Here is a 24355-nt window from a genome sequence, read left to right on the forward strand (position 1 = left end):
AAAGCTAACGGCGCCGAGAGCTGAGTCGAGCCAAGAGCCCAAGACCAAAGTTAGAGTCCGTGTGGCTGACGTCACGCTGCCGGTGAGTACTGCCGTTCATCAACATAATTCCCAAACATGGACGCAGCTACTTATCTGCCCTTTTCCTTTTTTGCCCCTTCATACCAAAGCTCATAATTCACAGCATTTCTATATGCCGATGGAAATGCAACACCAGATGAGCAGAGTCCTTATTTTCATTTTTGTGAATTACTACTTGTAAATTTGTGTTTTTGGTAAATTTTGTATATATAATAACAAGTGATTGAATTCATTAACGAGCATTTATAATAATAATGTTAAAAGTGAAATTAAAAAAAAAAAAACTTTTGAATGAATGGGGTGATGTAACATGAAAATCATTGCTTAAGAAGGCACTAGGGATGTGAGGCAAAATTTTATCTCTATCACAAGCTACTTTGACTGGAGGAGCCTGGAGAAAGCTTTGGGAAGACAAACCTCAGATACTTTACATTTATATATTTGGATTAAATAAACAATGCCCACAAGAACAATCTTCCAATATGGTAATTGACATATGAGAATGACCCACCGACCGGCACAAAAATTAGTCACCCCTAAAAACTAATGCCCCAAACAAAAAGGACAGCTCTCCCAAAATGCATTAAACGTTTCCATTTTAAGATACAAAATTTCTGGATGAAGTGGTTTATTTTTTTTTAGTTAGTATATAAAAGAAGAGATGATAAGAAGTAGTATTTAGAAATTTTGTTATCGATTAATATCCGTAAAACGATCAAGGCTTCAAGGCTCTTTGTACTTTTTCGGCCTGATAGTAGTAGTAGCAGGCCAGGGCAGCACCGAAAACGAAACGTCAAACTGCCAACTGGATTAGTAGCCGAGCCGAATCCGATGATGACCCAAGCCACCATCCCACCTCACCTCACCCTCACGCGCTCTCTCACATCCCGGCGACCCAACCTCACCCTCTCCCTCTTTCTATTATTGCCTTTCCCCACTCTCACGCCTCTCTCATGTGTCCGCCGCGTTATTGCCGAACCGATCTCATCCCCCGTCTCTCTTTTTTCTATTAACCCGTATCAATAACCTCAATCTCCCCCTAACCAAAACCAACCCCACCCTTTTTTCCTCCTCCCCCACCCCCCTCAATGGGCGACCTTACCGATTCCCTCACCCCTCCTTCCACCACTCCCCACTCCCGTCCGTTGCCTGTCCGTGAAGATTGTTGGTCTGAGGAAGCTACCTCTACTCTCGTCGACGCTTGGGGTCGTCGTTACGTCGAGCTTAACCGTGGGAACCTTCGTCAGAAGGATTGGCAAGATGTTGCTGACGCCGTTAACGCCCTTCACGGTCATACCAAAAAGACGCACCGTACGGATGTTCAGTGCAAGAACCGCATTGATACCATCAAGAAAAAGTACAAGATCGAGAAAACTCGTGTTGCCTCCTCTAACGGAACCCTAGGGTCGTCATGGCCTTTCTTCGAACGCTTGGATGTTCTTATCGGATCCAATTTCGCCGCTAAAAAGCTTTTACCGTCGCCTAAGATATCACCGAAGCCATCCCCGAGGTTGTCACCGAGGATCCCGGGGTCTCCTCCTACGGCTCTCCCTCTTCCTCTGCCGTACGGGAGGACTCCGGCGTCGGCCACGGTTGTCGCCCTTCCGCAGAAGAGGCCAGCGTCGGACGATGGGTATTTCAGGAGAAATTATTCGGCCGTTGCGGCTGCGGCGGCTGCTGCTGCTGTGGGAAGTGATGAGGAGGAGGGAGAGGAAAGCGAGGGAGAGGACAGTGAAGGAGAAGGAGAGGAGAGGGAAGGGATGAAGAGATTGGCGAGAGCGATAGAGAGGTTTGGGCAAGTATATGAAAAGGTGGAAGGGGAGAAGCTGAGGCAGATGGTGGAATTGGAGAAGCAAAGAATGCAATTTGCTAAAGATTTGGAAGTGCAGAGGATGAGGATGTTTATGGATACACAGGTGCAGCTGGAGAGGATCAAGCGTGGCAAACGATCCTCGGCTTCCAGTGGTGAGGCATTTTCTTCCTCTTAAAAAACTGTCTTTAGCTTTATATGTATTAATTGTTTTTGTTATTTGATAGAGTAAAATGTATATTTTCTTGTAATAGATTCATTAATGTTTATGCTTTCTAGATATTGTTGGATTTTAAAAACATTAATTTTTCTTGATTAGTTGTTCTAGTGTGTTTTTTATCATTATCTGGCAATGAAATAAAAGGGGTTTTAAATTGTTGAATTAATGCTGATTCTTATGGGATTTTGTTTTTTAGTGATTGAGGAAGTGTGTGAGACTACCCTCATTTTGTTTGGAGTGTCTATTATTAAGCTTCTAGCATAAGAAACTTGAAGATGTTCAAAGCAGTAACTTTTAATGTTGGTAATGAACCGTTTTACTCAATTTGTTGTGTGTCATGTTTGCTTTGTTTGATAGACGACCTTAGAGGGAACTGGCCGGTGGGGGTTGATATCAGTAAAAAAACTGTTTTTAAGATGATCTTTGAATGACTTGATTACTTGATACAAAGGAGTAATGTTCATTCATGGATGAGTATTTTGGATAATTTTGTGGTATATTTGTACAATAAATAACAACATTTAATTCTTCAATGATTCTTGTATGCTTTTCTTTTTCAAAGGCCGTGGCATTGCTGTCATTTCCTTCAATGCTTATCTTGGAATGTGTTCATTATTTTCTGGTGAAACCTTTGTTTAAATATAAATGACTGTAGATCGTGGCTGATGCATGGTCTATTACAGTCTTGTATGTGTCTAATGTCGAACCTTGCATGTATCCCTGGTTTCCCTTCATGTATTTGATACAAGGTGCATTGGTTGATATTGATTTCAGTTTGACCCTTGTTTTTCTTACCTTTAAGTATATTGTTGAATGTTTATGTCATAATGATATGGAACAGGTATTTCGTTTTGCAGGTTGAGAGAATAAGGTGATAAATTTTGTCACTCCATGCTCCTCTAAACATGTATGATTTGAAATCTTGCCTGTTCTGTCGGTTAATTGGGGGTTTTCCATTTTGTTAAATGTGCTCTCATGATATCCTTAATTCTATAGAAATATTTGTATTTGGAATCTTCTGGTGTGTTAAGCCTTATGTCTTTCGCTCAGCAGGTGACTATTTAGTTGAAAGGTTTTTAGATATTTTAAAAAGAATTTATTTATATCTCAAGTAGGAGCAGGGGTGGGTGTTTAAGGTTGTGTAACTTGCTTGCAGACTGATCAGGTTCAGGCTTGTGTTCAGATCAACTTTAATCTGACCTTCTCATTTACTTTCATGGCGTGTCAGCAAAAAATGGATGTTTCTCCATTGCTGGTATGCTGATAGAGGTTGTTGGCTGTCTTTACCTACAATATGATGTGCTAAGAAGCATGTTAATACTTGTCAAGAGCTAAATATACTTTAGCATTTAAATTGGTCCCATATATGTGGCGCATATAGCACAGCCTGATGCTTTCTCTGTCACTTTTCTGTATGGCTAAAAATGTTACATTTCCCGGGTCAGAAAAAAAAAGGTACTAAAAAACTACCAATTTTGATCCTTGCCTTTTGCAATATAAGCTTGTTTTTGGATATGATTCATGATAAATGGTACTGAAGCTGAACTTTTAAGGATCCTTTTAAGCTTGTCATGAATTAGTCAAATAGTCATGGTTATAATTATGGTCTGTTTGTGGAGTCCTCGACTTATTTTAGGAAAGATGTTGGATACACTTTTTTTTATGTACCACAAAGGTATTTTCTGTACTCTGTTGTTACCTGCCTGTCTGTTTCTCTTCATCTTTGCATGTAATTTCGGGATTGATAAGCTGTATTTTCTTTCAAAGTCTTCCATTCAGCTATGCTTAGCATAATGGTAGTGTAGCTATCTAATTTAGGGACACCATTACTTGAGTGATTGATTTTTCAAAATCTAATCGCCTTGTTCAGGTTTTCTTGTGTGATATTTCCGTGGCAAAGTATGTAGAACGTTTCTGGGCCTACATAAGGATTGAGTCTAGATTTGATGTATGCATCCTTCGTGTTTATGCTCAAGGAAATGAGGTGTATTTGTTGTATACATGGGCTACTTTTGATTGTATTTTCAATGTAGTATCTCCTGGACAGCTTTGCATTTTTAAATATCATTTTTGGATGTAGAATTGATCTCTAAAAATGGCCCATTTTTCTTTTTTGCAGATATTTATAGCTAGCCATATGGGAAAGAGATTTGACTGTTTTTTGCGTGGGAAAAACATGAAGAATATTGATTTAATTCTCATCCGTTGAAAGTATATATATAGTTGTACCTGATACTGGCCTAACCAGTAGTTTGCAGATAAGGATGCCAGAGTTGTTTAAAGTTTTCTTTCTTTTGCCTTTTCCCCTTATTTTGGGGGCCATAAAGAACTGAACTCAATCTAATTTATTTTGGGATGTTGAACTGGGCCTACATTTGGTCCAAATGTCGTTTGTTTTAGTTGGTGGGTCTCTAACTTGTTAGCTTCTGTAAGTCGTTTGTTTCTTCTTGCAATGTACACAACATTAGGCTGTATCCTTGTATTCACAAAGCTTTGCTTAGCCAAAACCCTTGGTCTCCCATTTCTATTTAATGCAGCTAAAACCTTGACCTTGATATGCCAGCCAGATAGCAATCGCCATTTGAAAGAAACTAAAGCAGTTTGTCGCTTCCTGCGGATATCTGTGGAACAATAGTTTGATGGTAAATATAACCCAAGGCTAAGACTAGGATGCATGTCCGACTAAATAAAGCGTTAATGTGATCTCTCGACATCTTTCGTGGAAGATGCATGGAACCTAGTCTCTCTTTTTCACGATTAATTGATTATTTAAGAGCTATATGTATCGTAAAACCGACTAAAATTCATTCCTAGTCAACAATCTTTTATTTAGATGTATCATTTCTATCCGTTACCTAAAAGATTTTGTTTAAAAAAAAAAAAAAAATTCACCCTCTATCCTTTTATCAAACAAATAGCTAATGAAGAAATCCATGCAACCACCACTTGTCAATCAACGTGGCATGTTCGATCAACATGTGAAATAAGTGTGAGCAAACGACGGTATCCACGCAAGTGTCACTTGTCAATCCACGAGGCTTAATTCACATACGTGGCATGTTCTATTGACATCTGCGTTAGACTGTGAGCACGAAAAATCTCACCCTTCAAATTTAAAACGTATTGACTCAATATTTGGGGCTGATTGACTTCTTGAACGAGATTTTATTTTTGTTTAAACGTATCGCACAAGTCGATACGACAAGCCACGTGTCTATATCAAGCCACTTGGCTTAACAGGTGATGCTTGTATTGACATTTTCAGTAGCTCACAAGATGTTGGTTGGTAAAATTGTTTATAAGATCGGGAATATGGTAAAAATAAAATTCAAATTATAGCTTATAAAAATTCGTGTAAACTCCATAAACCACTCCTGTCGTCGCCCTTAAATACATTTTACTTCTTTGGCCAAAAGAAAAGAAATACTTTTGCTACTCTTCGTTATTATATTGACCAAAACAATTTTTGATGCCATAAGAACTCTTTAGCATATTAACTTAATCAAGAGTTAACTTTAACTTCATATCAATCAAATCCCCTTCAATCACTAAGAGTTCCTCGTCATACCTTAGAGCTAAGGTGAAAAAAACCTACCGCTGGACTGTATAATAATGTATATTACTATTGCTTGAGGTCGTTGGGAAGATATATCTTGTTCAACACCATTATGATCTTCCTCAAACATACAATACAGTCTTGACCAACCTAACTGCAAATTTAGGCAGAAGAGAAAACCAACTTCTCATCTTGCTTTAAAGAAGTGACAAGTAAACGGCTTGTACTACACACGTCTGTTTGGGTGTCATGCATCGTCGCCCTTTTTCATCCCTTGGTCTCAAGAGCTTTGGATGACATGGGGCAGACAATGGCCTCTCGTGAGCTCATCGCTCGCAGTTGGCCCATAAACAAATCTTCGGCAATGATAATATTTCTATAACCTTCATTTACGTCTAAGATGCAATTATATATATACCTTACAATGTAATTAATGATAATTAACTAAATGGTAATATATAGCACGAGAACTAAAATCTGAGACAAGCTTTGCTATGACAACAAACATTATTAGGTACACAACTTTGTAAGTGCTTCATGCAAAGCGAGAGAAACCTTAACATTAATTAAAGCAGTACTAGATAGTGGTAATGCTACATTAACTTCAAACGTTTGGCTTTTTTTTGTATACCCTTCCCTTCCCCTCCCTCTGGTTTTGCTAGCTTCTTTGGTGAATACTAGTTGATCATCCTGCAGCAACGAATGTTCTAACGTTAATTTCTTGTCATATTAATTTCTCTATCTTATATATATATATATATATCCAAATTAATAAAAGAAATGACTATATTGAGTATCGACTTTGACTGACTCATTCTCAGTCTGTATACACACACACACACACTTGTCTAACCGGTAGGGAAAGTTTCTTTGTATTATCTATAAATGCAGTAGGATAAAACCAGTATATATAATAATCTGGCTGCTTCTAGGAGGAGGGTGGGCGAATACTTAGCAAGGTACAATATGGTACTTGACAAAGCAATTTCTGGGCAAAATGGAAAACAGGAAAAGAATCAACATCTTCTTAACAATATTAAAGAATCAACATCCTCATAACATTAAATAACATTAAATAATCAGCCGCTTCTAGGAGGAGGGTGGGGGAATAAAACAGGGAGAGATACTCTCCACTACTTAAAAACAAGTAAAAGTTTCCACCACTTCATTTAAAGGTGATAAATGCACTTTTAATTATTTTTATCTTTTGAATTAATTTTCATTTATTTTTATATTTAATTTAAAATTATTAAATTCTAATGGAAATGCATTTATCAGCCTTAAATAAAATACAAAAAACTTCCACTAATTTTTAAATAACGAAGAAGATGATTTCTCAGTAAAGCAACCTCTATTCCCTCTCACTCTTTCTCAAACATTAGCAAGACCACTTTTTTTAACAAAAAATAACTCTTGACAAATATCTTGTGAATAAATGACTAAAACTAAAATTGCATTTAGGAGCATAGCGTTCGCCGTAGCAATGTCGATCTGAATATTCCAACTTTTCGTAAAAACCTTTCGGGGGTGGTGAAATGATCCAAAAGTCTAAGGCCGCAAATGCATAAAAAATCTCCCCAACTAGGTATAGTTAGGTTCCTCATGTATATTATCTCCTTATTCCTAGGGACTCTGGCTAGCTATTTCTCTCTAGATCAGACCAAACTGTTTTGCTTTCCAAAGGAAATATATAATACGGAAAAAAAAACTGGGAATCAAATTCTTAAATTTGGTCTTCCTAAGTCAATTTTTCATTTTAGCCTCCGTACTATCAGAGCAAAAAGAAACCATAAGAAAGTGCAGGAAAAAAAAAGTAGCTGTACTGTATTATTCTCTCTGATATTCCTTGTATTGGATTCAGTTCAAGCCAAAGTCTGTAATAGCAGTAGCTTTTTTTTTGTTTTGGTGCTGATGGCTTTAAATGCATGCGCAGGTTTGTACAGTGTACGATCTCAACTCAACTTGCTTCGAGGCTCAAGCTAGTTGGCATTCACAGGCATTTGTTACTAATATTTAAACTAATGAAGAACAGTATATCTGTTTTTCTCTACTTAATAATTCAGAATTCAAATAAATGTATTATTCTCACATACACCGAAACATAGTTAAGATCGAAATCCAAAAGTGTAATACTTCAACCAGCTCTTAAGCTTTCCAAAAACCACTATCACAATCAGGGGCTTGGGCTAGCTAAGGGGCATATCAGATTATGATCTTATCCTTTCTTTAAATATTTTGGATTATTAATAGTCTTGACCCCTAGTAAACACTCTTTAGCTGTAGTGGTCACAAATTTTTAAGGTTTACATCTTTTTGTTTGACCCTTGGTAAAATGAATTGCGAGGCTTATATTATTTCAAGATGCCCTTTTTTTTTTCCTGTGAAGAATTCAGTTACTAACTGCAAGTGAATACTCAAGTCTTAAGGTCTTCGTCCATGATTAATAGGTTTACTTATAGTTTTAATATATACATATAGCAATCCAAAATCCAAATTAAAGAAAGTACTCATGAACATGCAAATGCACCTAGCAATATATACATTAATGGTCCTAAAATGAATATATATATATATATATATAGTATTTACCAAATCATGAGGTTTTCAATTTGGGAGCTTGTCTAAATTAATACATATCCTCCCAAAAAGAAATAAGGAAATCTTAAGCACCTCTATAAACTCATGATCATTGTCATTTTAAATCACTTGATTAGATTTAGACCAATGTTTATCTTCTTAAGAGTGTTGAGTTTTAAGATTCAAATCATCTTTCCTCTTTAAGCTTTCTCCAATGTACCCAAAAACAAAGGAAAAGAAACAATATATATATATATATGTAATTAGATTTAATAAGGTTGCATCTTTCTCCCTTTTCATTTTTCTTTATTTGAAAGGTAATGCATCTTCCTCCCCTAGAAAAAGTTAAGACAAAGCTCTTAGCAATAAAGCTCCCAGCAAAAACTAACTCAAAAGCATGGACGCTTGTCTTAGCTCTGCATCTAACTCAAACTGTTGGCTTAGTCAAACGCATGTTTAAGCTCTCATAAAATATGTTAATTGCAGTACTTGCTACAAATATATAGTTAATCTTTGACAATTTAAATTGATGATATGTCCCACTAGATTACAGCTTGAGGACAAATGCAAGTCCGCCAATTGAAACATAATCTAGTTATGTCCAGGTCAAGTATAGACAGGCTACACCATTACAAATTAAAGATTCATGAAATTAAAAATGTATACGTGATGCCTTGCTAGCACAATCTTTTGATATGCATTTCATTAATTTTTAAGTAAGCAATCAAACAAGGGAGCTGATCAGCCACATACGCTGAGAATCAAACAAATGATTTTAATTTATTAACAACTAGTAACAATTGGTACCACCCCATGAAGATTAATATATATAAAATAATTTTGTACCACCTTGTACGATCGAGAAATCCTTGAAGGTAATTACAATATGCTTCTTTTTTTTTTAATAATGAAAATTCCAATTTCAATTTCAATTTCCACATCGTTTGAGAAAATATAAATTTCACATGAGAAGTATGATATATGTATCAACATGGACATTCATGGGGAGCATAATCGAGCAGAATCAGAAAAGAGCCAAAAAAACAAGGGGAAAAGTAAAGAGCCGAGAAATATTTAATTAGGAAACCACAAAAAACAGTGTTTTTCTATTTTTTTTTTTAATGAGAGAGAGGGGGGTAATTTCTCCTTCAATTATAGCACGTAATAGTAAGAGATGGGTAAAAAATTTTGAGATAAAATTACTTATTACCACACTTCTTCACTACTGCAAAGGACTCGAAGGGTGAGTGTTAGAACTAGGGTTTTGCAGTAAACGGTTTAGGGTTTTACCAATGAATAAAATCCCCACCTTATAATACTATGTTCTTTTGGTTCTAAGATACACTATTAATATAGTTACCTAATGGACTAATCAGTTCCAATTTTTTTCATCTAATAATTCAGGCAACTTTTTTTTTTTATTCTGGAATTTATTTAAGCTGAATTATATATGTTTATCTTTAATTTTTTTTTACTTATGCTGGTAGATTTTGAGGGCAAAAATAGAAACTAATTTTGAAGGAAAAAACTGATCATGGGTTTCATAATATATTTATATCCAAAAGTGAAAAGAATTACCATTTGTGTGGAGAAGTCAAAGCTCCTACCTAGAGCTAAGAGGCCTGCCGCTTGGATATTGAAGACTTAGCCTCGTCGACGTTGGGTTTAATTTGATTCTTCCTCTTCTTCTTTTTCTTCTTATATGGAATCCCTCTGGCCTTAGCTTGACACTCCCTCACTTCACGCAAAAAAACCCGAATTGCTCCATTTCCAAAAGGGTTACTCTCCGGTGACCCACCATGCTCTTCATAAGCGGCTCTCAGGCGTCCGATCAGTGCATCAAGACTCCCCCAAGCTTGCCTTAGTGGACAAGTACAAGGAGCAGGTGGGTCAGGTTGTCCGAAAAAGACACAACCATGTAGGTGAACCTTAGTCTTCCCAAACTGATCAAGATATCGAAGAAAATCAAGAATATGGTTGCAGTTACATTGTGATAGTGCAACTGGAGGCCTCTGGTTCTTCAAATACTGCCCAAAAGTGTTCCAGTCTCGCCGTTTCTGGGACTCATACCTGCTCAAAGGAGCCGGCTGAGGCTGGTGGTGGTGGTGGTTACCGGAGGATCGTGAAGACCCTTCAGCAGAATCTTTGGCTATTTCACCTAACATGATTAGTTGGAATTGATCTTTGTTCCAGAGGAATTCTTGGGTATTTTTGGCACGAAATGATAATAATAAAATAGAAAAGGTGAAAGAATAGGGATAGTGCAGTGGAGAGAAAGATGAAAATCACATCTTTGGGTCTAACTGAGGAGACATGCTATGGGCCCTCTATGAAGGTGCTTTTGTTCCTCTTTTTCTTCTTCTCTCTCATTCTTGTTTTTCCTTTCCCATTGGGACTATTTGCACTAACAAGTAGTTTTTTTTTTTTTAATGCCTATGCCAATGCTATCATCTCTTCAATCATTATCATCATCATCATTATAATATATATTTATGACACCTGTTCGGTGACTTGTTAGTCGGTGCAAGAAAAATTGGTAGTAGAATCGGTTTAACCACGGTAAAAACAAAACTTTAGGAGAGCGTTTGGTAATTTTTATAAAGTTATCATTATATAATTATGAAATAATTTTATTATTAAGATGATTTAAATATTTATGATTTAAAATTATTTTATTTTATTATTAATAATTAATTTTTAAAAATTATTATATCTGATATTATTAAAATTTAAATATTATTTTATTTAAAAATATGAAAATAATTATGCATGTTGTAATAGTTACATAAATTAATAATTTTATAATTATTTAAAAATAATAATTTGTAAAATATTAATAATATTTATTTAATTTATAATAAAATTTAATTAAATTATTAAATATATTTATTGATAGATAAATTTATTTTTATAATATAAATTATCAAAAAATATTTAAATTAAAAAAATAAAACTAATCTATTAAATTGATAATAAAATAAATAAAAAATTATATTATATAAAATATTAAAAATATATAAAAATTATTTTGAACTTATTATAACAAATATTATTTTAAAAATATAAAAATTATAATTTTAAAATATAATAAAATTTTAATCCACATGCTAAATGAGTAAAATTTACTATTATTAATTTTACATGTCACTTTATCATAATGATGAAAGTTTTATACTTTTTTATAAGAGAATTATACTACCTTCAAGATAAGTGATTTAATCACTCTAAATGATCTAAAATCATTATCACATAAAATCACTAAGTGTTTATCAAATATAGTGATATAATTATTATATATAAATTACTATTATTTTTAAAATGATTATTTCATATCAAACATTATCTAGTATTTTGAATATTTAAATTATTTTTCAAAAAAATTGAAAAAACTAACTCAAATTTTCAAAATTGGAGTTGTTTGACTCGGAATGAAAAAGCAGTTTAAATTCTAGAAGCAAAATTACGTGGTTTTCTGCAAAAAATTATTACCACTATGATCCATCCATCACCACTAAATAAAGTAATCATTACTGATAATACAGAATTATATTTTAGTGGTATTGCTGATGTTTCCTTGGGTGGATGTTTTTTCAGTTCATCATGTTATTGTCTTCATCTGTACCTTTTGCTTTTGCAAATTTACTCGATTAGGCAATGAAATCAGGGAATATCAGGGACGCCCTTGCAACAATGCTTGGAAGATTTTAAGCTCTCTCTATCTCATATTTTTTGACTACATAATAAGCATGCATTGAAATTTTGAAATGACGAGTATTTCCCGGCACTTTTTTTTTTGTCACTAAAAGAGTTAGGAAATTGAATGTCTGCAAAGATACATTCAATTTCCAGGTTTTAATTGTTGAATTTGGGAGACCATTTTGGTTCTCTGATTTGAATTAAAAGGGCATTTATAATCTTTAAATTCTCCTTTTGAAGGAGCGGCTATGGGGCCAAATCAAAACTTATCGTTTAATTAAAAAGCTTGGTTTTCCATTATTTTAAATCAACCAACGCGTTTGTCTACTATAAACTTGTGATCTTTGGTTTGTTTGCATATAGAATAGTACACCTACTCCTATCTTTGGATCCCTAAAATAGCAACCCTAAATTTAGGGCATGAATTGCAAGGCATCTAAGAGTCTAAGACCTTCAATTTGTTATTTTTTTAAAGAGTGAAAGTATTATATAAAGGGCATTTTTTTAATAGTGAAAGTACTATATAAAGGGGAACCTTTCTCCCTTTTCATAAGCTTCTCAATTCTAGATGAAAGAATTGAAAATCAATTCAATATTATATATATCTTTGATATAACCACTAGAAAACCCTACCGATTGATTGCACCAGCACCTTACATTCTGAAATTACAGCTATTGAATAAACTGAAAGGTTTGCTACTGTCAATTACTCTGCTCACTTTAGCTTTTTTTTTTTGCCATTACTTTAGCTTGGTAAATACTGGAAAAGATTTCTTAATATATATAATCAGGGTGTAAAATGTATATTTTATTTTTTTTTAGATAGTAATTTGTATATTTTTTTTCAAATTTTAGATATAAAAATATAGTAACTCTTTCTCTTTTATTTCCACTACCGTAAATTGATATGAAAGTTTTTCATTTTAGGCCAAATATGAAAAAATGAAAAAAAAATTTCTTTGTGATTTTTATAATATTTGAAATTATTAAAATTTTAATTGAATCACTAAAATTAAGAATTTAATATTTTATTATAAAAGATCACATTTTGTTGGCTAAAATTCTTTGTATATATGTGGTGGGATTTGCTCTGTGATAACATTAATGCTTCATCATTCATTGATCAAGAAATGAAAATTCACGACAGTGGAAAAAGAAAATTAAGTATATGAATAGTTTTGACGCAAAATTGAGGGACATCTTTGAGAGATGGGGTCCAAAATCCTATTCTAGTGAAATAGTGATGTATTCATCATGCTGTAGGGATTTTGGCACTACCTTTACAATATTGTACCACTTAATTTTGTCATCTTAGAGTGATTCATTCACAGGTTTTTTTTTTTTTTTTTAATTTTCTTTGAGGCCAGCATTTTGTAATAAGCTTCAAATTCAATGCAAGAATAAATGGTACGTCCCTGAGAAATCGGGAAAATGGATCTTTTTGCATACCTTTGAAATGGCAAAATTAGTGGTTCATGTTTAATTTTCTCTGCTTTTGGACAAAAGGAAGATAGAAATGATACATGGGTCATGCCCTTAAACACCCAAAAGCTGTTTTATTTGGTAATATTTTTGTAAAAGTTGTCAGTCAGATATTGTCCAACCCTTCTTGCTCACCAAAGTGATTTGCTAAGCCTAGTACAAGAATAAAAGCAGCTTCAGCCAAAAAAGCAGATTTACTACTGCATCTAGATTCGGAAGAATTTTGGCAACTATTTTCAATGGCAATGTTACTTTTAGAACAGTGTTTATGATTTGGTTTCAGGGTGCATCTGAAATTATTGGTGCCTTCAAGGACGGTTTAAAGAGACAAAGGCAAAGGCAGTCAAATTCTCAGATGATAACCCACACCCGGTGGCCATATGCATGTTAACAATTAATAACAATGACAAAACTATATATAGCCTATCATATTGAAGGTGATCACTAGAAAACATGACAATAAATTTGCGAGAGTCCATGCTTGAATTTTTGCCAAAACTTTGTTGACAAGATTCAAGAATTGGCCCATCTCGACCATTATATAGCTGTTATATCTATGAAAATTTGCCATAAATATGAACTCATGAACTTAATTATATGAGTGACAAATTTGGGTAATAAAAGCCTTGACTTTTTTGCCAATTCAATACAAAATTAGACAATCTTTTGTAAGAAGAAAATGGAATCGTTAACAATGAGAACAGCATGATTCAGAGTTCCAAAATAATAATAAAAAAAATGCTGTAAGCAATTGATGTTCATTTCGCATTAAAAATTGTTTGATTATAATTCATTAAAATTACTAAATATTTTGTTTGAATTTGAAAATACCCTTGTTGTGGTATTCAATTCCCACATGTGGGCGGTGGGGACATATGTTTCAAAGAAGGGAAGTCTATATACTCTCTCCAAGGTGCCTTTGCAGCTGCAGGCAATAAGGCAATAACTGTGCAAATTCTTAGCCTCCCGTGAGCAATCCTAGCAGTAGCACCTGCCCTACTTTCCTTTCTTTTCCCTTTCTCCTTTCAATCACATCTTATTTTGCGTGCATTTTCCTAGACGAAGGTGCGCAATAAATCAAACTTGGTTATCCGCGTTAGACTCTCCAAATATGGTTAGCTTTACAGTTACCGTGCAACATTCTATTTTTTTTAGAAACCAAACAGAATAACGGTCTTAAATTGACATGAATTGTATTTTATCGATCTAATTTCATAATTTTTGAAAGTTTGATTTTTTATTTTAATGTTATTTTTAACTTATTTATATGTTTTTTAAAATAAAATATATAATTTTACAAAATACTAAAAACAATTAAATATTAATAAAAATACAATTTAAATTGGATAATTTTATTTTTAATTTTATAAACCAAAACTGAACCAAATAAGAAAGATTAATTACTCCAACTTAATAAATAATAAATCAATTTGAATTAAACCAAATATTACGTTTCGATTTATTTTTTATTTTTTTTTAAATTTTCCCAACCCGCTCACTCCATTTTGAAGAATACAAGTGTAAAAAAGAAAATATATTTCTTTTTTGTGTGTGTGTGTGTTATTTCTTCACTCTCTCTCTCTCTTAGTCTCTCTTTAATGGAAAATGGTTATGTATCTTAAGGAAATTGGAAAATTTCCTTAACTTTATAATTAGCTAGGCAGTCTCTCAAAGAATTAATAGCAAGTTAATGGAAGAGGTGCCTATATATGGCTTTGGGGTTTGGCAAAAAAGAGATTGATGGTGTCGTGCAGTTTGTCTTTTCCATTTCAATATTTATTTGATGATAAAAGTTGCAACCATATATATATATATATATATATATATATATCTCTAGGAATATATTAAATATATATATATATATGTATTCGTATAAAAATATAAATCAACTACACTTCTATTATTTGATTCAATAATTAGTACATATATTTTATTATTGATTGGTCCGAATCTTTCATTTTCAATATATCAAAATAATAATAATAATAATAATAATAATAATAATAATAATAATAGTTTAATTACATTTAGATTCATAAATATCATGTTAAATAATGTTACAAAACCATGTATATATGCCAATGGTGGTCGGTGAAAATTAGAAATGGAAGGGAATATTATATATATAACAATATTCAACCTAAAATTAATGTTTAAAGTAATTAACCCAAAATATATTCCTAGAAACAGTTTTAACAGAAAATGTTAAGTGATGATAACAATAAACTTATACTCTCTAAGTTCTCAAAGGTTAAAATGAAACTGCACATACTATACATTATATATTAATTTGGTGTTAGTCAAATAATATTATTTAACGTATATGAGAGATGGGTATATTATTTTAAATTATGCAAAGAAAAAGGATGTCATTTTTACCTAATGATTTGAGTCCAGAGGATAATATTAACTAAAAAAATTAGTGCTAACTTATATATATCCAAAGCAAGCTTATAGGCTTTGATTGTAATCTTAATCTAATTCCAAAATTAAATATTCCATGCATTAGATATATAGTAATTTAACGACAATATTTTACTCATTTATGGTAGTCTTTAAGGCCCACCACAATATTAATAAACCTTTTTCTTTCTTTTTTTTTTTTTTTTCCCTTCAAAAATTGCCAGAAGCAAGCTAGCTACCCTGAGTGGATTTCAAAGTCTACAATGGGGAAACCAATAATCATGCAAATTACACCTTTCTCCTACCTAGCTAACACTAGGTATACTTCTTTCTTTTGGGGGGTTTTTTATTATTATTATTATTGTTATTTTTCAAGAAGATATTTGAACTTTGTAACATATCTAGGCCATAACAAAGAAATTTATCCAATCGGGGGGCAACCCACAACCTTTCCCTCACCCACCTTAACTAAACTCATCAAATGGTAAGACCTTTGTGTTTTGACAAGGGCTCCCTTGATTGATATTTGACATGATATAAAACTCCAATTCGGAAACAAGGGTGTATTGTGTTTAGTCATTCAATGACTGATAAGAGTACATGGGATCAAAACTCTTGCAAATTAAGGCTAATTGAAATGAAACAAATGTGTGAGCTCTCCCAAAACAAGGCAGGGCGGGGCCATGATAGAGGCAATTTGCAGTGTTTAGTCGTTCAAAAAGAAAAGCAAAGGCTAACTTACGGGAGAATTGGAGAGATGAAATTTCAAATTCATCACTTTATCAAACTTATATGAATGCATCAGCTTTTAATTGTCTTAACCTACCTACATAGTGATAAAATATTCCAACTTCTTTAATATTTTATTTTCAGATTATCTAACAGAAAGACCAGCCAATCCACGTGAATGGGCCCCCATCTCTTCTCCATTTGTCTTTGAGTGCACCTTCTAGTCTATCGTGGACCCTAAGTATATGCAATCCATCCAATATTATATGTTCTAATTTTTTTAAGACAATCTTAAATTTAGTTTTATCTCTCACCAGTCACTGACTATTTTAAGTTTGATTGAACTAGGTAATATCAAGTAAAAATAATAATAATAAACGAATGATACCAAATTTTCACCCCATATGTGAATAAGGGAAGTAAAACATTTCATCAATTAAGTTAGATTCTGTTTCAATCATCTCAACGGTATATATAGTTATTAATGAATTAAAATTCAATTCAACCACAATGACAATTCATTAGTTATATTCTTTCAAATCATTTGACACTTGGAATAGATTCATTTCCAATCAAAGTGGATCAAGTTTGAAATTTTGAACCCCATTATAATTCTAAACTTTCTTCTGTTATTGTTGAGTAGTAGACAACAGATATCATTAGCAATTTGAACCAAAAAGATGTACTAAATCTTGTCCAAATAAAAGTTGATGAAGATAAAAAATGAAAATTTGAGGAGAAAACTTAATTAGGTGATTAAATGGTGGAGCAGGCTGTTACTGACCCAGCTTAAACCAACCGTGGGCCATGTAGGCACATTAGCATCTTTGGCCCAACTTAATAGGCCCAATTGACAGTTTCAGCGTGGTTTGTTCGATGTCGAACCCAAGCAATGGACCTTCGCTGACGCCTGTCTCCATCTCCCTTCCGCATGCCTTCCGAGCTAACGCGAATGGTACTCAAACGCTTGTGGATATCATTTCAAAGAGGCTTTTAGCAATTTTTTTCAATGTTAGATAATCAAAAGTAGAACAATACATTTCAAACTGTTAAAAAAGAAACTTAAAAATTTTCAAATTCAGATAAGGGAATATCACATTTTTTTTTTCATGATGTCTTTAACAGATGACATTTTTATTGGAACATGATCAATTTAACCAAGATTTGATTGTTTATGATTACAACCATAGAGTATATATAAGCTTCGACTTTCCTGTTTCCAGACAGAGAAATCTAATTGGGCATCGCAAATGATCAGGATTAGACACCTTGACAAGAGTACCAAGCCCAGGAACTTGCAAACACTTGGATGATTCCACCCTGTAGAACCCTAAACACCCGCAATCGTTGCCGCATTTGACTCTACAATCATTCAACTTCATGGGGCCATCTCCTTCTGTATACCCATTAGGGAAATGCTCAGCACCCACGACTTTGTAATAACCCACGTTAGAACCACCTTTACATGGGGGTAATACCGGCGGAACACAGCTTTTCCTCCATCCTTGTAAACCCTTTGGCCTAGGACATGCCACACATTGATTGTTCTCACAAATTCCTAGTGAACCGCAACTCTTTGGTAACTTGCACAGACTGTCATGATCGTCTCCATCAAAGAGCTTAAATCTGTTGTCCCAAGCTCCCCAATCAACATTTTCATTGTATGTGTAGATTTTAAGGTTACCATCCGATTCCACTCGAAGCAGGGAATATGTGCAATTGAATTTAGGCCTTGCCAAAATGTAGGTTTCTGAGCTACTAGAACTTTTTATGTCAAATGTGAACCCCAGCTCGAAAGCATAGCCTTGCTCGGTCTGTATATGCAGTAAAATTTGAGACTTGCTAAGGAACCTTGCCCATTTCCAAACTCATCCGACCTATAATACAGCAAAGGCTTCGGTAAATTCTCGCTTTTGTAGTTTAAATACCTTTGCTCCATAACAAAACTGTAAGGCCCTTCAGAGCCATCGACTATAGACATGCGGCTAACCAGTTTTTTTGGACCATTGGATCGCAAAGCTTGGTCCACCAAAAGTGTATCTGTTGGGTGGTCAAAACTCTGCCAAATAAATTTACCTTTGGCAGGGCCCGTTTGGTAGTAGGTTCCATCCTACCACACCCTTGTTGGCAGTGCCCGTTTGCCATGCCACAATACCAACAGCATCGGCTAGAACTAGGTTTCCATCCGACCCAAAGGTTAATATGGCGTTTTCACCAAACAGGCCTGCCTCGATTGGCTTCCCAGACCCACCTCATAATGGACTCGGACCGGCGGCTGCCCATTCGTAGTGCTAAGGTAAAGGCATTAGGAGTGCTGTTGTGGAAGCATAATTGGAATGGAAATAAATAAATGGGTAGGGCACGATAGTCTGCAAAATACTACTACAGTGTATTCTCCAAGGTAACCTTCATTTATATACTTGAAAGTCCTTGAGGGTGGAACAGTGGCATTGGCACCATTTGAAGAAGATTAAGAAGAGAATACTGAATAATGGAAGTGAAAATGCAGGTAAAAGGCAAGGCATTTTGGTGGTATTAAGGCTTTTGTTGCCTTGTGGATTACATTTTGGGCAACTTACGGCTAATTTATAGCGAAGAATTGATTGAATTCTATGGGCACAAAACTGATAGTGCGGTTCTCTTTCGATGGCTTATCAAACTATCCTCAGTTCATGTGCGTGATATGAATTAGCAATAGCATTTGACTTTGACCCACCTTTAACTTTTATCTTATACTTGACATTTATCAGAGTACTATTACTACAGGAATCCGAAAGTAGCTCCTTGCTTTTGCAGTACACTCTTACATTTTTTTTTCTCAAAGTAGAAATAACATCTTTTTTGAGAAGTGTTAATGTAAAATGGGTCTTGTTAATATACCTTTATTCAATTTTCTACCAAGATATCTTTTTCATAATTTCCCTTTTAGTGAAACTATGTTGTAAAATTTGAGGATATGGTTACTTTAGACTTTGGAGGTTTCTATCGTTGGTAAAGCTATTGTTTGACTTGGACTCGAATGCAACATTTCAACTTCTCAAAGTTTTGGAAATGGCAAAGTAATGAATGGAATTCGGTTTTATTGTCTTTGGATGTTTCTATGTTTTAGAAGAATGAGTAGCTGTTTTTATACATGGTGGATTCGGTCATAAAACAACTACTAAGAGAGAATTGGAATACCAGTTTTATAATGCTGCATCATTGACTGAATTACCCGGCAAAGCAACCGATCTGAGAATCAAACTATCCAAAAAAAAGGAAAAAAATTATCAACATGATCCCTTTCTTTTTCATTTTCATGATGACTGCAGCCTTCTAGTTTTGTTAGTCGTCCTTGATTTGGGCATTGCTTCTGATCAGTCTCATTTTGCTAGTGCATTCCAATTCTTTGCAACGTCACTGCCGACTTTCTTCTAAGTTGAAACTATTCTCCTTTTCTCCCCTAAGGCGATCAAATTAACGGTGTGTTTAGATTGAAGGGAGAGAAAAGAAAGGAAAGTAAAATAAACGAAAGTAAATGAAACAAAACTCATATTTTTTTGTTTGAATAACTATTTAATTTAAAAAAAAAAGGTTGGAAACAAAATAATCTTTGATTTTCCTTGTAAATTCAATTTTTTAATATCCCAATTTAGAGAAAAAATTAGGAAAAGGAAAGTTGAAAATTTTATTTTTATAAAAAAATTATTATGTCAATCTTTTTATTAATACTAAAAATCTAATAAAAAAACTTAAATAGATCATACTCATTCTATAATTTTTTTAAAACCGTCTATTTTTTCAAGTAAGTTTCATATATATCTTTCAATATAAATTTTTTTTTATAATTTTTTAGTGATTTGATTTTGATGAATGATTGAATACAAATAGATATATTTTTTGGGTTTATGAAATGTCAAACTAGCTGAAAATTCATCAATGCATATTTATAAAATATTTTTTTGTTTCACTTGATTAAAAATAATTGATATAGCAATAATTGTGAGGCCAAATAAGATAACAAATATATTATGATCTATGAATGCTTTAAAATCACAGGCAATGAAAATTTATAATTAAAAAAAATTATTATAATAAATAATTTTTTTCACTATTTAACCAAATAATAATTATTAACATTTTTTTATTTTTATTAATTTTAATTATCCAAACAATGATTACATATATCATTTTTTTAAAAAAATTTTTTTTTATTAATATTTATTTAAACATAACGTAAAGTAAATGTACATTTGGTGAATCATAAATTCTAACGAAACCATTAATTATACATGAGACCGGCTTTCATCCCCATGGAATCTCCCTTCACTTGTTGTAGTCATTGGCCCCAGACTGGTAGGCCTAATAATCTATCGCCCAAGTCCATCATATATGAAACTGGACCAAGATGTTGGCCCTCCTCGTGAGTTTCAACTTTATATCAAGGCTAAAAATCTTCAAATCTCTTGATTCCAATTAATGATTTAGAATTCAACTTTGAAGCGGTAGCATTGTAGATCCAGAAATTGTAAATATTTAAGCTTCGTTTGGTTGGTACACGAAATCTTAATGTGACACGAAGTTGCAGTACAAATTTATTTATGAAAATTTCAGGTCGCGTTAAAAATCCTGCTCCTTGAACTGGATCTGCAGATAGCTTTGCACCTCATTGGCTGCATGTTCTCCTCCAAACTTACTGCTTCCCTCCCCCACTCCTATCTTGTTCTCTATTGCTTCAATAGTTTAGGCCCACTCCCTTGTTTGGTTTCTTTCCTTTCTGTCCTGGAAACTATAGAAAATTTTGTTTGAGGAAGATGGGTTTTTTCTTTAATTTTCTAATAATAACCAAGGCGAAAATGACACATTGACATAATTTGATAATGTCTATTTACGAGAAGAATAATGTTACGTACAAGGCTAAATGCTAAGGAAGATAGGACAAGGTTGTCTTAAAGGATATGGGGCTCCCCTCCCTCTAATAGGACACTTATATTGTGGGTTTCATGGGTGGCATTTGCTAACGGTACACGAAATCTTAATGTGACACGAAGTTGCAGTACAAATTTATTTATGAAAATTTCAGGTCGTGTTAAAAATCCTGCTCCTTGAACTGGATCTGCAGATAGCTTTGCACCTCATTGGCTGCATGCTCTCCTCCAAACTTATTGCTTCCCTCCCCACTCCTATCTTGTTCTCTATTGCTTCAATAGTTTAGGCCCACTCCCTTGTTTGGTTTCTTTCCTTTCTGTCCTGGAAACTATAGAAAATTTTGTTTGAGGAAGATGGGTTTTTTCTTTAATTTTCTAATAATAACCAAGGCGAAAATGACACATTGACATAATTTGATAATGTCTATTTACGAGAAGAATAATGTTACGTACAAGGCTAAATGCTAAGGAAGTTAGGACAAGGTTGTCTGAAAGGATATGGGGCTCCCCTCCCTCTAATAGGACACTTATATTGTGGGTTTCATGGGTGGCATTTGCTAACGTTTTATCCGACCATTCCTAGTGGGATTTATCCTAAAACCGCTGTAGTTGATGTGCAATCATTGACAGAGATTGCTGCTTTTTCAGCCATTCCCATCGCTGATAACATGGATCAGAGCAATCTTTTTGTTGGTCAAGAACTTAATAAGGGAGTTCTTTTAGTTTATGTGCAATTTGCTTAATGATTACAGTTTAGCTGAATTTGAGGATGCCAACAATGTGCGGATGGAAAGTGTAAAGAGAATCGAGGAAAAAAATTTAGGCTTTGATTGAGTACATCGATCGAAAATATTCTATTTTCTTGATTATCAGTACATGCTAATGCAGATAGAACATATAATTAATTCTTTAATTATACTAAACAAATGGATATGATTATACACAGAGAAACTTGAAAAATCTGACCTAGAGGCTGTACAAAATTATAAATAAACTGATGAAATGTTGAGTCGTCCTAGCTAGCATTGATGAAGGTCATTTAATTTATGGGTCCATCTCCTTCTGAAGTTCTTCTTTGAAATAGAAATTATTATTATTATTTTTTATTTAAGAAGAAGGAGGAGGAGGAGGAGGGTTTGGATGGAATCTCATAATGTTGTTGGTTTGCCCTGGATTATTTTATTGGGTAGGCAAATGCTTTTAATAATGAGGAGTAGACATGTGCAAGGCTAGAAATATAATTATATACATACACCGTGTTTTGATCCAACAACGTACTTGATCTGCCATACGTTAAGTTGGTCAATTACAGGAATTTTTTTCACCTTGGTCAACACTTATAACACGTACCAGGTGTATGAGATCGAGGTATATGTCTTATAACTGGTAACCAAATAAGAATCTCCCAACGATAAGAAATTATTACATAGAAAAGAAAGAGACAATAAATGATAATAAAATTCATTCTTGAATAATCAAAAGCTGGTAGATATTGAATCAGTTTTGAATTACAGTTTTTTTTATAAAAAAAAAAGAAAATTTTGTAGATATTAATCTGCATATAGTATTTTCAAAAGAATGTTTTAGAAAATGAATTAAAAAGATCTTAAATATATGTCCTAATTTTAGAGTAAACAAATTCTTATCAACATCATCTTTAACATGCGATTAAAGGAGGATAGTTTTATAAAATATCCATGCACTTTAAAAAGAACAGCCTAAAAAAATATGGTATTACAATTAATTAGCTAGTTGCTACTTAATAATTTCACACAATGGCACGCATAAGAAATGTAAATGCTTCAATTATAGCATGCTTTAACCTTTTATGCTTCAATCATAACATGCTTTTCTTATGTCTAACAACAAGAAGTTACATTAATTAGGAATTTAGAATCATAACCAGAAATTGTTAATGGAGTAGGTAGTGTAATTGGAAAGAATCGGTGGTTTAAATTCATGTTTTTTTTTTTTTAACAATTTGCAAACAATTGTATTATGTATTAGTAGAAACAATCTTGACTGTCAAATTGACATTAAGATTCTAGGCCGATGAACCAAATCAAAGCTACTTCCCTAGTTCCAACCTTTCACTGTACCTCACATGGGGTACCGGTCAACTCTACGCACCCGACAAAAATTGTTCATCATCCTATTACTTGGCAAACAATAATAATAAATTTGGTGGAATCTAACATTATAATAATATTTGGCCTCTTGGGAAATCGTTGAAATTTGAGATTCATTTTAATCAAGAAACATTAAAAAAATTTAAACGAGGGACTACTATTAGTTATGTATGTATCAATTTTTTTTAAGACAAAAAATGTGAAACATATGAATTTCTTTCCTCAAATTTTGATCATGTTCACTTATAGAAGCAAACAGTTAAAGGCTTCTTCTAGATAACAAAGTGACCAAATGTTGGGAAGATTTTCTTTCCGTTATTTTGTTACTTTTCATAGGCAGGTGCCAAGATGTGATTGGTTATTGGTTAAACCTAAACCTTCCCATAATTATTGTTTTGCTTCAGATTTGGTTTTGCATTTCTGGTCAACCAACGAACTTTTTGAAATTTTGGTTCACTTCGTTTTCTCGCCCTCAATATCTGTTCTCGGTGAAATTTCATGGAATCGTAAGCCATACTTCAATATTTTTTTTATAATGCGATAACTTTCAATTTTATAAAACAAAAATTTTAACATAAAAATATAAAAAATTCATAAATATTATGATTTAAAATTTAACTTTATTAAACCTCAAATTCTTCAACCCACGTCAAAGTTTCAATTTTTTTTTCGTATAATACCGGGTTTAATTAGTTAAACTAGTTAACTAATTCGTAATTCCAAACATGACCAAAAGAAATATGACAAGAATTATCAAACAAAAGA

The 24355-nt window shown here is 33.3% G+C and overlaps 1 protein-coding gene and 2 pseudogenes across 19 annotated transcripts; 1 reads left to right on the forward strand and 2 right to left on the reverse strand.

The window, feature by feature from the left end:
* The first annotated feature begins 557 nt into the window (after positions 1–557).
* LOC111274970 (trihelix transcription factor ENAP1-like) lies at positions 558–4585 on the forward strand. Of its 17 annotated transcripts, none has more exons than XR_016333946.1 (4): positions 558–2046; positions 2969–3018; positions 3268–3380; positions 4231–4585. XR_016333946.1 is itself a non-coding variant. In XM_022860028.2 (3 exons), the coding sequence occupies exons 1-2, from the start codon at positions 1170–1172 to the stop codon at positions 2971–2973; spliced, it is 882 nt and encodes a 293-aa protein (XP_022715763.2). In that variant the 5' UTR covers positions 558–1169; the 3' UTR covers positions 2974–3018; positions 4231–4585. The 17 variants fall into 17 exon arrangements, 7 of the variants coding, with proteins under 7 accessions (XP_022715763.2, XP_022715762.2, XP_089611100.1 ...); XR_002688288.2 differs by having other exon boundaries at positions 2969–2982; XR_016333947.1 differs by having other exon boundaries at positions 2969–2982; positions 3268–3366.
* A 1512-nt stretch (positions 4586–6097) lies between these two features.
* On the reverse strand, positions 6098–10636 carry LOC111274972 (protein LIGHT-DEPENDENT SHORT HYPOCOTYLS 10 pseudogene; annotated as a pseudogene). 2 transcript variants are annotated; one of them, XR_016333948.1, is made up of 2 exons: positions 9823–10636; positions 6098–6357 (listed from the first exon to the last, which is right to left on the reverse strand). The product of XR_016333948.1 is annotated as a protein LIGHT-DEPENDENT SHORT HYPOCOTYLS 10 pseudogene, transcript variant X1 (transcript). The 2 variants fall into 2 exon arrangements; XR_016333949.1 differs by having other exon boundaries at positions 9852–10635.
* Positions 10637–17732: 7096 nt separating this feature from the next.
* LOC111274235 (epidermis-specific secreted glycoprotein EP1 pseudogene) lies at positions 17733–19268 on the reverse strand (annotated as a pseudogene).
* Between the last annotated feature and the right edge of the window lie 5087 nt (positions 19269–24355).

Source organism: Durio zibethinus, chromosome 26, assembly GCF_047325235.1.
Source record: "Durio zibethinus cultivar Kanyao isolate XHJ-2024 chromosome 26, ASM4732523v1, whole genome shotgun sequence".
In the NCBI taxonomy this organism is placed as follows: domain Eukaryota; kingdom Viridiplantae; phylum Streptophyta; class Magnoliopsida; order Malvales; family Malvaceae; genus Durio; species Durio zibethinus.